General features: G+C 45.2%; 2 protein-coding genes across 2 annotated transcripts in view; one reads left to right on the forward strand and one right to left on the reverse strand.

Moving 5' to 3' along the window:
* The window catches only part of lamb3 (laminin subunit beta 3), an 18,711-nt gene extending 14,404 nt beyond the window's left edge, over positions 1 to 4,307 (reverse strand). The window contains exon 1 of the mRNA XM_084445361.1: positions 4,220 to 4,307. Coding sequence (XP_084301487.1) covers positions 4,220 to 4,225 — 6 coding nt within the window. The 5' untranslated portion in view covers positions 4,226 to 4,307. The remainder of the gene's footprint in view (positions 1 to 4,219) is intronic.
* A 5,729-nt stretch (positions 4,308 to 10,036) lies between these two features.
* LOC311314869 (G0/G1 switch protein 2-like) lies at positions 10,037 to 11,031 on the forward strand. The gene is made up of 2 exons (XM_084445391.1): positions 10,037 to 10,098; positions 10,271 to 11,031. The coding sequence occupies exon 2, from the start codon at positions 10,273 to 10,275 to the stop codon at positions 10,597 to 10,599; it is 327 nt and encodes a 108-aa protein (XP_084301517.1). The 5' UTR covers positions 10,037 to 10,098; positions 10,271 to 10,272; the 3' UTR covers positions 10,600 to 11,031.
* The last annotated feature ends 1,319 nt before the right edge of the window (positions 11,032 to 12,350 follow it).

Consider the following 12,350-nt stretch of genomic DNA (forward strand, 5'->3'; position numbering starts at 1 on the left):
CTATCTATCTGTCTGTCTGTCTGTCTGTCTGTCTGTCTGTCTGTCTGTCTGTCTGTCTGTCTGTCTGTCTACAGTATCTATCTATCTATCTGTCTGTCTGTCTGTCTGTCTGTCTGTCTGTCTGTCTGTCTATCTGTCTATCTAGTCATTTTCTCAGGGAGAGATGTGAAATGTTGTGTCTATTTCAGTAGCAACACTCCCTGAGAAAATGATGACTCAGCGATGCTGACAGGACTGCTCGCTGTCCAAGAAGCACAGAAACATTTCTTATTGAGGTGTAACAGATTCACAGATTGTGTTCAGCCAAGTAGGCGTAGCCTACACCTACGAGGAACTGGTCTGTTGATGTGATCCACAATGTGCACAAGAGAGTCTGGTCTGGTCTGGTCTTGTTCAGAGATAAAACCACTCTGTCTGTCTCTGTATATCTACAGAGGTATGCAAGCTGTCTCTTGTTCTGTCCCTCCCTTAACCGCCTCTGTCCACTCCCTCTCTCCTTCTAACTGTCTCTGTCCACTCCCTCTCTCCTTCTAACTGTCTCTGTCCACTCCCTCTCTCCTTCTGTCTCTGTCCACTCCCTCTCTCCTTCTGTCTCTGTCCACTCCCTCTCTCCTTCTGTCTCTGTCCACTACCTCTCTCCTTCTGTCTCTGTCCACTCCCTCTCTCCTTCTGTCTCTGTCCACTCCCTCTCTCCTTCTGTCTCTGTCCACTCCCTCTCTCCTTCTACCTGTCTCTGTCCACTCCCTCTCTCCTTCTGTCTCTGTCCACTCCCTCTCTCCTTCTGTCTCTGTCCACTCCCTCTGTCCATCTTAACTGTCTCTGTCCACTCCCTCTCTCCTTCTGTCTCTGTCCACTCCCTCTCTCCTTCTAACTGTCTCTGTCCACTCCCTCTCTCCTTCTGTCTCTGTCCACTCCCTCTCTCCCTCTAACTGTCTCTGTCCACTCCCTCTCTCCTTCTAACTGTCTCTGTCCACTCCCTCTCTCCTTCTGTCTCTGTCCACTCCCTCTCTCCTTCTAACTGTCTCTGTCCACTCCCTCTCTCCTTCTAACTGTCTCTGTCCACTCCCTCTCTCCTTCTAACTGTCTCTGTCCACTCCCTCTCTCCTTCTGTCTCTGTCCACTCCCTCTCTCCTTCTAACTGTCTCTGTCCACTCCCTCTGTCCCTCTTAACTCCCTCTGTCCACTCCCTCTCTCCTTCTGTCTCTGTCCACTCCCTCTGTCCATCTTAACTGTCTCTGTCCACTCCCTCTCTCCTTCTGTCTCTGTCCACTCCCTCTCTCCTTCTGTCTCTGTCCACTCCCTCTCTCCTTCTGTCTCTGTCCACTCCCTCTCTCCTTCTAACTGTCTCTGTCCACTCCCTCTCTCCTTCTAACTGTCTCTGTCCACTCCCTCTCTCCTTCTAACTGTCTCTGTCCACTCCCTCTCTCCTCTCTCCTTCCCTTTCTCAGTGACTCTCTATCATTTCTGTCCCTATCCCTTCTGTCCCTGACCCCACAAATCCCGTCCCCTCCCTGTCCATCACTGGACGTCTCTCTCTGTACTGTGCTGCCCGGGGTCACGCTGACGGGTGTCTTGGGTCACGCTGACGGGTGTCTGGGGTCACGCTGACGGGTGTCTGGGGTCACGCTGACGGGTGTCTGGGGTCACGCTGACGGGTGTCTGGGGTCACGCTGGTGGATAGAGGGCAGCTGGAACTGTGTCCAGCCAAGGAGAGGTCAGCACAACACACGGCCCTCCCTGGACAGGCCCTGGCATGCTGACCCTAGCGCTGACCCCAGCCCTAACCCCAGCCCCGACCCCAGCACTGACCCCAGCCCCGACCCCAGCCCCGACCCCAGCCCCGACCCCAGCCCTGACCCCAGCCCTGACCCCAGCCCTGACCCCAGCCCTGACCCCAGCCCTGACCCCAGCCCTAACCCCAGCCCTAACCCCAGCCCTGACCCCAGCCCTAACCCCAGCCCTAACCCCAGCCCTGACCCCAGCCCCGGCATACTGCACTGGACTGGACAATGCAGCTCTTTGGATCCAAACATAGATTGGCCTCTGGTCTCTTGATCAGTATAACATCCTATAAAGAGACCATGTTATTATCCGCCATGTTATTATCTGCCATGTTATTATCTGTGGGCGGATGTAGATGTTTTGTGTTTGTGTTGCATATTTCCTTCAGCTTCACTTGTCTTTGAATTTAAAGATTGTATCTTTTGGCTTTCCACCTGAAGTTAAATTATCTATTGGAACAATTCCATGTAGGTGGTTACAGTACACACACACACGCATACACACACACGCACACACACACACACACACACACACACACACACACACACACACACACACACACATAAGCTAAACCGGGGCAAATAAGGTAATGACCTTGCTACTAGTACATGTAGCAACAAAAGACTGTAATCATCTTGTGTATAAACGAACTCTTCTCTTATCTTCTGCCATAAATACTTTGCCACAAACGCTGAGGCCGACCAACACACACACACACACACACGCGCACACACACACACACACACACACAGACTATCTCTCTAGCTAAAGCGTGATCCCTTCAACTTATATTAGAAGAGGTTGGAAGACAATGAGACCAAAAAACTCTCCAGGACTTGATGTCTAAGGGATGCCCCCCCCCCCCCCCCCCCCCCCCCCCCACACACACACACACTGGTTCACCTTGAATACAGCGTGTGTCAGACAGGTAGTCACTCTTCACAACGGACATGATTCATGCACACGCACACACTAACACACACACACACACACACTCGCACAATCGTCTAGACAGTTGTAAGTGCCTCAGGGCACGGTTACCACACGACGTGTGTAAACATCGTTAATGGGTGGTTGTTTGATACTCAGCTAAATCAACCACATTCTGGCATCCTGGGGGTTCAGCCAGAACCATGAGCAGAAAAGACAGTGAACCACAGTTCATTAAAGGTACCCAATGTAACAGGAATTTAAAAAAATCTGTTTTTTGTTTATTTTCCAAATTCTTCGATTAAATGGTTCCTTGTTGTCTAATAAACATGTTGAATCACTTAAATGTATGTCCTACCTTGTATTTTCTTCGCTAAATGATATTTAGCTAATGTTTTGTATACAACGAAGTTTACTTCCTGTGAAATTGAGCCAATTAGCGACGAACTCCTGGAAGATGTGGGTATATCGTCACTAATATGTGCTGTCTATCTATCTATCTATCTATCTATCTATCTATCTATCTATCTATCTATCTATCTATCTATCTATCTATCTATCTATCTATCTATCTATCTATCTATCTACTGTATCTATCTATCTATCTATCTATCTATCTATTTCTGTGGTGTATTGTCACAGCCTGTGGACAGGGCAATCCAGTATTCTGCCTCTCTGTCCTGGGGGCCTGGCTATAGACAGTATATATACAGTATTGTGCCTCTCTTTCCTGGGGGCCTGGCTATAGACAGTATATATACAGTATTGTGCCTCTCTTTCCTGGGGGCCTGGCTATAGACAGTATATATACAGTATTCTATCTCTCTTTCCTGGGGGCCTGGCTATAGACAGTATATATACAGTATTCTATCTCTCTTTCCTGGGGGCCTGGCTATAGACAGTATATATACAGTATTCTGCCTCTCTTTCCTGGGGGCCTGGCTATAGACAGTATATATACAGTATTCTGCCTCTCTTTCCTGGAGGCCTGGCTACAGACAGCGGTCAAAGACTGCAGTTGCCACATCTGTCCCTTAGTGTCTTTGGCACTAAACTCAGACGATTTCACAAATGACCCCACAGCCGTGCGTCCAGACAGACTACGATCTAGCCAGCCAACCGGCCAGTAACTCTGACCCTCCGTCCGCCACTCTCTCCTGTCTCCTACATATCTCCTGTCTCCTACATATCTCCTATCTCCTATCTCCTACATATCTCCTATCTCCTATCTCCTACATTTGTCCTATCTCCTATCTCCTACATATCTCCTATCTCCTACATATCTCCTGTCTCCTACATATCTCCTATCTCCTGTCTCCTACATATCTCTTATCTCCTATCTCCTACATATCTCCTATCTCCTATCTACTACACATCTCCTATCTCCTACATATCTCCTATATCCTACATATCTCCTATCTCCTACTGTACATATCTCCTATCTCCAAGTATATAAAGCACTATGTAGCCTGTAAAGATATGTGGAACCGGGGTGTGAACTACGTACCTGCATGAAGGGGGTGCAGAAGACCTCGGTGCCGGTGAGGCCGCAGGTGGAGGAGGCGTGGAGCTGCTGGCTCCTCCCCAGCAGCAGGTCACCGGTCGGGGGGTAGCAGGCCCCCCTGGAGCAGTCGCTCTGCGCTGACGACAACACGGCCAGGGCTGGAGGGGGCAGAGAGGGCCGCAGGGAAAAACCGTCAGCATGACCGTCAGCACAGTCGACAGCACATCCGTCAACACATCCGTCAACACATCCGTCAACACATCCGTCAACATATCCGTCAACACATCCGTCAACATCAACACATCCGTCAACACATCCGTCAACACATCCTTCAACACATCCGTCAACATATCGTCAACACATCCGTCAACACCAACACATCCGTCAACACATCCGTCAACACATCCGTCAACACATCCGTCAACATATCGTCAACACATCCGTCAACATCAACACATCCGTCAACACATCCGTCAACATCAACACATCCGTCAACACATCCATCAACCCATCCATCAAAAAATCCGTCAACACATCCGTCAACACATCCGTCAACACATCAATCAACATCAACACATCCATCAACATCAACACATCCGTCAATATCAACACATCTGTCAACACATCCATCAACACATCCGTCAACACATCCATCAACACATCCGTCAACATCAACACATCCGTCAACATCAACACATCCGTCAATATCAACACATCCGTCAACACATCAATCAACATCAACACATCCATCAACATCAACACATCCGTCAATATCAACACATCCGTCAACACATCCATCAACACATCCATCAGCACATCCATCAACACATCCGTCAACACATCCGTCAACACATCCATCAACACATCCATCAACATCAACACATCCATCAATATCAACACATCCGTCAATATCAACACATCTGTCAACACATCCATCAACACATCCGTCAACACATCCGTCAACATCAACACATCCGTCAACATCAACACATCCGTCAACACATCTATCAACACATCCATCAGTCAATCCATGAAGTAGCCAGTGAATGAGTGAGTGTCTGTCTCTCTGTGAGTCTATCTGTCGTTGTTCAGACGTGAACTGATTCAACATATCACATTACATTTTCATTTTATATTCAGTCTGTTTAACTGTGGATAGGACACACATAGAATTGTTAAGGCTCAAGTGTTATTATAATTTGAAGGCTTAGAATGATTCAATTTAGTATAAGATAATTGATCGAAGGGTCAGCGGTTCAAATCCCAGCTCCGACTGTCCACATGTCGAAGTGTCCTTGAGCAAGACACCTAACCCCAAATTGCTCCCAATGAGCAGGTTAGCACCTTGCATAGCAGCTACCACCATTGGTGTGTGAATGTGTGTGTATGGGTGAATGAGATGTCATTGTAAAGCGCTTTGAGTGCCGCTAAGGTGGAAAAGCGCTATATAAGTGCAGTCCATTTACCATTTACCATAATATTAACAGGATAATCTGGCTACCAGTCCCCCTCCCCAGCCTGTATAGATAGATCACCGTAATGTGGCATACATACGACGTGGCACCCTTATCCTATTGGCTTGTTGTTTTTTGATAATTGTATTGTTATTGGTTTGCAAGAATTGTATCATTCCTGTGATTTGTGCTTGCACACTCGTTTTCTTTGTATACTTCAGATGATACAATAGCTTTAGGACTAGGTTTAGTAATAGGGCATTTAGTTATACAGTAGGTGTAGACATAGGATTTAGTATAGGATTGTTTATGTTTGTTTGCATGTTTATTTGGTTATTAAAGTTGTTTATATTGTTCCCCTGTCCCCCTCTAGTTATTGTTGTCCAGGTTAATTGATAAGGCCATAGCAGGGCTTCCAGGTGATGGTGGCCAGACCCTTTCATTTAGTACAATTTGATATAGACAATATTAGTTTTTGCCATAAATACAGTCTAAATCAAAAATACATAAATAATAAATAAATAAATAAATAAATAAATAAATAAATAAATAAATAAATACAGTAGGATCACACACCCTTTAGTTTTATATAGACAGTATTAGTTCAGACATGAATAAAGTAGGATCACAGACCCGTTAGTATGAGGCCCCGGTTACAGAAATGCAGTGAAGTGTTAACTGTCTATTTAGCAAACTACATTACTTACTCATTGTACAGTATAGAAATGTAAAAGCAGATTTGTTAGAATGATGTACACTGTAGAGAGGAGGGGTGGATTGATGAGAAGACGAGAGCAAGATAAGAGAAAGAAAGATAAAAATGATGAACAGATCAATCAAATATAAAGAACATACCTGCTAACTGGAGTACGAGCCACATCTTCCTCTACTCCGGTGAGATCTTCTCTAAAACAGAATACATTTCAAATGTTAACATCAAATTCAAAACCATAATCCAAAATTAACAAAATGGGCAGATCCTCCAAAGCATCACTCATTCATGCTTCTTGAAATATTTCAAATGAATGGCTGAAATATGTTGAATGATGCTGACGAGAAACATATGAATTCCAAGGTAAAACAAGATGAAATTGATGTGCTATCAGGCAAACAAAAAACTCACCAGGTAGTTGTGTGTTGTAGTTAATAAGTCTGTGAAGGTCTACAGTCTATCGAGCTTGTCTATGAAAGTGTGTACGCTGTGTGCAGCTGTGTGCCTTTATAAACCCAGTCTCACCTGCACCATTATGATACACTGTGTGTCAGAAATGTAGCTGGCAGACCCACCCTTCCCCTCTGCCGACACACCCTCCTGACACACACACACACACACACACACATGCACGCGCACACACACACACACACACACACACACACACACACACACACACACACACACACACACACACCGACCACAAGATACATGGGATTTTACAGGGCTTAATTGTATACCCCTGTGTCTTTTAACCACTGTGTACATTCTAGAAACTAACTGGAGGGTGACTTGTACAGTTCAGCCAACACACAGAGACATATACATACAATACACCACAAAGCTGCCTCTGATAACACACAACTGTGCTTGAATGGTGGAGTTAGCTTGTCTCAACAAGAACTAAGCAAGCTGAGCTGTTGGTCTTCTCAAACATGCAAAAGATCATATCTTTTATTTCATATGTTTGTTATTTTACTTGTTTTAATTGTACAATAGATGCTATGTCTAATTTTTAAGTGAGATGGTTTAACGGTATTGAGAACACACACATACACACACATACACACACACACACGCATGCACACACACGCACACACTCCAAATGTATGCCCTCAAGTCATTGCTCCAGTCCACCGGGGTGTGGAGGCCCTGGTGTGCTGCGTTGGAATGCGTTGCTGTGTGGATCATCACCTGCGTGTTATAACACCTTGCCTCAGGCGGCTCTATACACACTCTGTTTTTCTCCATAGAACAACTGACTAAGTGCCAAGGGTAGGGTGTGTTCTGTGACTCACCACCATCAGCAGACACACACACACACACACTCACACCTTCAGACAGGCGTGGCCACACATACACACACACACCTTCAGACGTGTGGCCACACCCACTGGCAGAAAGCAGGAACTGAAACATTACCATAGCAACAGTCTGACCTGTCATACATACCTACATGTACCCCTCTCCACAAATAAACATGGAAGCCAAGATACAACAACACATCATTTAATAACAGTGATGTTATCAAACAGCTCCATGAAGTACATAATGCTCTGGAAAAATGCCTTAGCCTGGAGCCTGCTATTATCCTAACATCTCAGCTCTTAAGCACAAAGCTTCTGTAGTGTCAGCTTAACTGTGTGTGTGTGTGTGTGTGTGTGTGTGTGTGTGTGTGTGTGTGTGTGTGTGTGTGTGTGTGTGCGTGTATGTGTGTGTGTGTGTGTGTGTGTGTGTGTGTGTACTAATCTAATCATGCTAATCTTGGTTGAGACAAACGCTGGACAGGAAGACCGTTTTTGGATGAACAGACTGGTCATGTTCCTTGATAAGAGCAGTCGTGTGAAATGTGCTGCATCTACGTTTGGTTGAGAAAAAGGAAACAAGCTCCATTTTATTCAAGGTTTTGACCTTAAGACTTCGTCAAAGTTATGTAAAACAAGGATTATACAACTCCTGACCCAAACCCATGGTGGTTTAATGTTTTCATAATGTTTGCTGCTGTACTAACTGCTAAGTCTTTAAACGTATTACTTCCTCTAATTGGCTAAAGAAGATGAAGAAGAAGATGATGATGAAGAAGACCGACACCCTATCTTTCATATGTATTATATATGTGATAGTTTTCTCTCTTGAAATTATTTTCTAGATATGAGTGTTCTGAGAGTTATTGCTTTGGAAAACAGCAGCAAAAACATAACCTTGTAATCTGCAAATGTAGCACAAGCTTTTGCTTTGTTCCAATCCCAATCCCCCGCCCTGTGGTTAACGCTGCATCATGCTGAGGAACCTTTCTGGTCATTTACTGTTTCCTTGTTGCAGATTGTTCTGGTCTCCTGACCTGAGGGGAGAGTTTAAGGCCAGCGCTGTAACCCGGGGGCCCCTGGGAGTTCAGACAATGGACGACGGTTCAATCCAGTGGAAATACGCCAATAGGGGCACAGTGGTGAACTCTTGGTGACTTTGACAACTCACCATCTGAGAGGACAGTAAAAGTGTCCCTAGACCATCAGGCGATTATCAAAGGGCAGATGGCCAGACACCATAACACTGTCTATGCACACATAAGTGTGTGGGTGTGTGTGTGTGTGTGTGTGTGTGAGACTACAGACAGAGTTCACAGTGTGTCTGTGTCAGAAGTGACCACAGTCTGAAGGGATGGGTTTGCAAAGAGCATATTCTCAATGTGTATGCATATGATCATATTGCAATCAATTGTTATTAGTCAGTTTGCTGTAAGTGTGTGTGTGTGTGTGTGTGTGTCTGTCTGTCTGTGTCACTACAGATAGAGTTCACAGTGTCCGTGCGTCAGAAGTGACCGCAGATTGACGTTGACCTTTAGTCTGATTAAAACACCATTGCTCTCAGTATGACATTGTTAGGGAAATTGGCGAATAGTGTCACACTGAAATAAATTGTGATTTAACCCTTAACCCTAAATTAGAGATAGAGTTAGAAATATACTACACTAACTCCTGAACAATAACAACATTTAATGTCATTTTATTTCAGTTCTCATCTACCATTTTATAGGATGCCTTAGATCACCAGTCCCAGAAAGTACTGCAATGAATGAACAAACTTGGATTTATTGTATTGTATTGTATTTACTGGTCTTGATTTAATGGATGGATCTTACGTTCAACTGTCTTTTGTCAATGCATGTTTGATCATAGACATTGAATGTTTGACGAAGCTATGCATTTGTTTAAAATATCCTAAAGCTCGTTATATATTTTTTTCCCCTTTTTTGCATTTCGTTTTATATGACCTTTTATGTGTTGCACTTTGTCTTGATGCATTTAATGTCTCAAGCACTTTGAATTGCCTTGTTGCTGAAATGTGCTATACAAATAAACTTGCCTTGCCTGATTGTGCGCGCGCGTGCGCGTGTGTGCGTGCGTGTGTGATGCATCTGATATAAACTACTCTCCGATCCCATCACTACTGTGACACGTGGTCTCGTGTCTGTCAGTTGTGACTGGCCTGTAAATCATCTTATTATTTTTTTGGCTCAGACATACGTGCATTTCAACGCGTGGCGAGCTCGTGTCAAGTTAATCAATATTCATTAAACGTCACGGTGTGGGCGGATACCAAGGGAGTCCGTGTCTTTATAGCCGAAAAGAAAGCTTCCTCAGTGCGCTCTAGCAACCAAAACAAGCCTGTTCTTCCAAATCTACGGGAAAAGGACAAGACCCGAATAACTAATTCAAGTAAGTGTCAAGGCATTCGTTGAACATTCTTACTAATTTTAAAAGGCAACATGTCAAGAAGTCCCATCAAATTCTATTAGAGCTCTGCAATTGTCTTTATGTCTCTATTGGAGTGAGTTTAGAGGCGTAATTGGGTAACACCTGTCACCAAAGACCTAACCCCTCTCCACAGAAATGGAGACTATACACGAGATCATCCCGTTCGCCAAGGAGATGCTGACCCAGCGGCCGAGCCGCGGCATGCTGAAGCTGTATGTGGTCGGCTCGGTGGTGGCCGTCCTGGGGACCGTGCTGGGCCTGGTGGAGACGCTGTGCCAACCTTTCTTCACCGACGAGGCTATGGACGCCGAGCTGGCCCTGCTGCTGGCCCGGGAGCAGCAGCGAGAGAAGCGGGAGGAGAGAGAGGGGGTGACGGGAACCACGGAGGTCGTTATACCCAAACAGGAGCGACGGGATAGCGCGGCGCAGAGAAACGCGGCCAATCGGCTCCACGCCTCCTAAAAGCAAAGTTCTCTGTGACTTTCGCAGGTCTACGTATTTATTAAGGAGCCGTAGAGGTCCTTGCCACACCGAATACGGTGCGCAGCATAACGCACTGGGAAAAAAAGCTTCACAAGACGAACGAATGGCGAACCTAAACAGTCTCGGATTGTTGAGCTGCGCTACGCTGCTTTGGTTAGACCGTGATGCAAAGCTGGAGGTTTCAGGCCGAGGTTTGGAGACGAGGGGATGGAGGAGGTGAGGTCGTAGAATGAAGCTGTCGCTGTTGGACTGTCATTCTCGGTGAAGGAGCGTGCAGGGGTCGCTGCTGTGCAGTCGATGCCCGCCGAAGGATCCATGGTGTCAGAAGTGTAATGTTAAAAGTGCCGTGCACCTGCCAATGCTGTAAATGTATACATTGTTTTTGCAACTCATTAAAGACATATTTTTTACTCACAATGGTCTTCATTGTGTACAATCTTTTGGAATCTATCTCCCCCCAGAGTATGACTGTCATCATGCTTCATTTGTATCATAGGCTACACGTGCGTGCTGGTTGATTAGTAGCCTACATATTCACCCAGATTCATCTTGATTCATTAAAGGCCTTAACAATTTAGAGTTTTCTCTTGATCATTAATTATCAATTTCTCAGAGTTCTTCATACCCCAATAATCACCAAATTATTTAGTTTGAGCAGAGAAGCCAAGGTAGCCTGGGAAGAAAACAGATGCAAGTGTCTTTCTCCCTTTTCTTCAACCCTCCACCCTCTCTTGTACTTCCAACAAATGTCCACTAGGGGGGGACCTCCTACTAGAGTGATAGAGAGTTAGAGCCTGTAATGCAGTAGAGGAGAGACTGGTGACGCGAGGCTAGTGGTGCAGTGAAGTTCCACAATGTCTCACAATGTCCAAACATCAACAGAAGAAAATCAGATATGCAGCAATTAATCAAATACATTATTTTGCCAGTAGGCTTTCATTTGAAGAACAGTGTCCGTGGGACATGATTTATGCTTTAAGTTCATCTCACACCAAAACCGGGCCAGAATTCGGGCTTGGAGATCTCAGTGAAGGAGTTTCAGTTTAAACCAAACAGTAGGCTAGTCTACCTGACACAATTAAGGTCATCGGGCGGAGATGATAAGAATCCCTTACATACACTTCCTATTAAAGCATTGAAAACACCCAATGCCAATAGATGTCCGAAATTCAATTCAATCGTCTAAAAGGATGGATGGCCTTTCAGTCCCGCTTCTTCCTGCCGCATCAAGATACTGTACAGCGCCTTTGTCTTTGAGAGTGCGTTTGTTTACCTTTTCCCTATAAAGCGGCGCTGGGCTGATGGTGCCTGAACTGGCTGTTTGGGGTTCGCTGGTCTGACACGGTGAGTCATCAGCCATATTCTTCTTGGGGCTTGGAGCACAGAGATACCGCACCAACAATGTGAGACCTTTAACTCAACACAGATAAACGCATGTGAGTTTATCATGTGTGTGTGTGTGTGTGTGTGAGTGTGTGTGTGTGTGTGTGTGAGTATGTGTGTGTGTGTGTGTGTGTGTGTTTGTGTTTGTATGTTGTTAATCCCCTTTGTCTTGTGTTGTCTATAGAAAAGCTTTGAATGAGGATAACTGGACTTATGTCTGACCAGCAAAATAAGTAGCCTGAGCTATTTATGTAAAAGGCACATTTTCTGTCACTAGTGTTGCTTGCAGCGCGTAGCTTGTCGTGTCCATTTTGCCTGATGTTGCGACAATGTTAGAGTTTGAAGTA

This window comes from Borostomias antarcticus (assembly GCF_949987555.1).
Source record: "Borostomias antarcticus genome assembly, chromosome: 11".
Classification (NCBI taxonomy): domain Eukaryota; kingdom Metazoa; phylum Chordata; class Actinopteri; order Stomiiformes; family Stomiidae; genus Borostomias; species Borostomias antarcticus.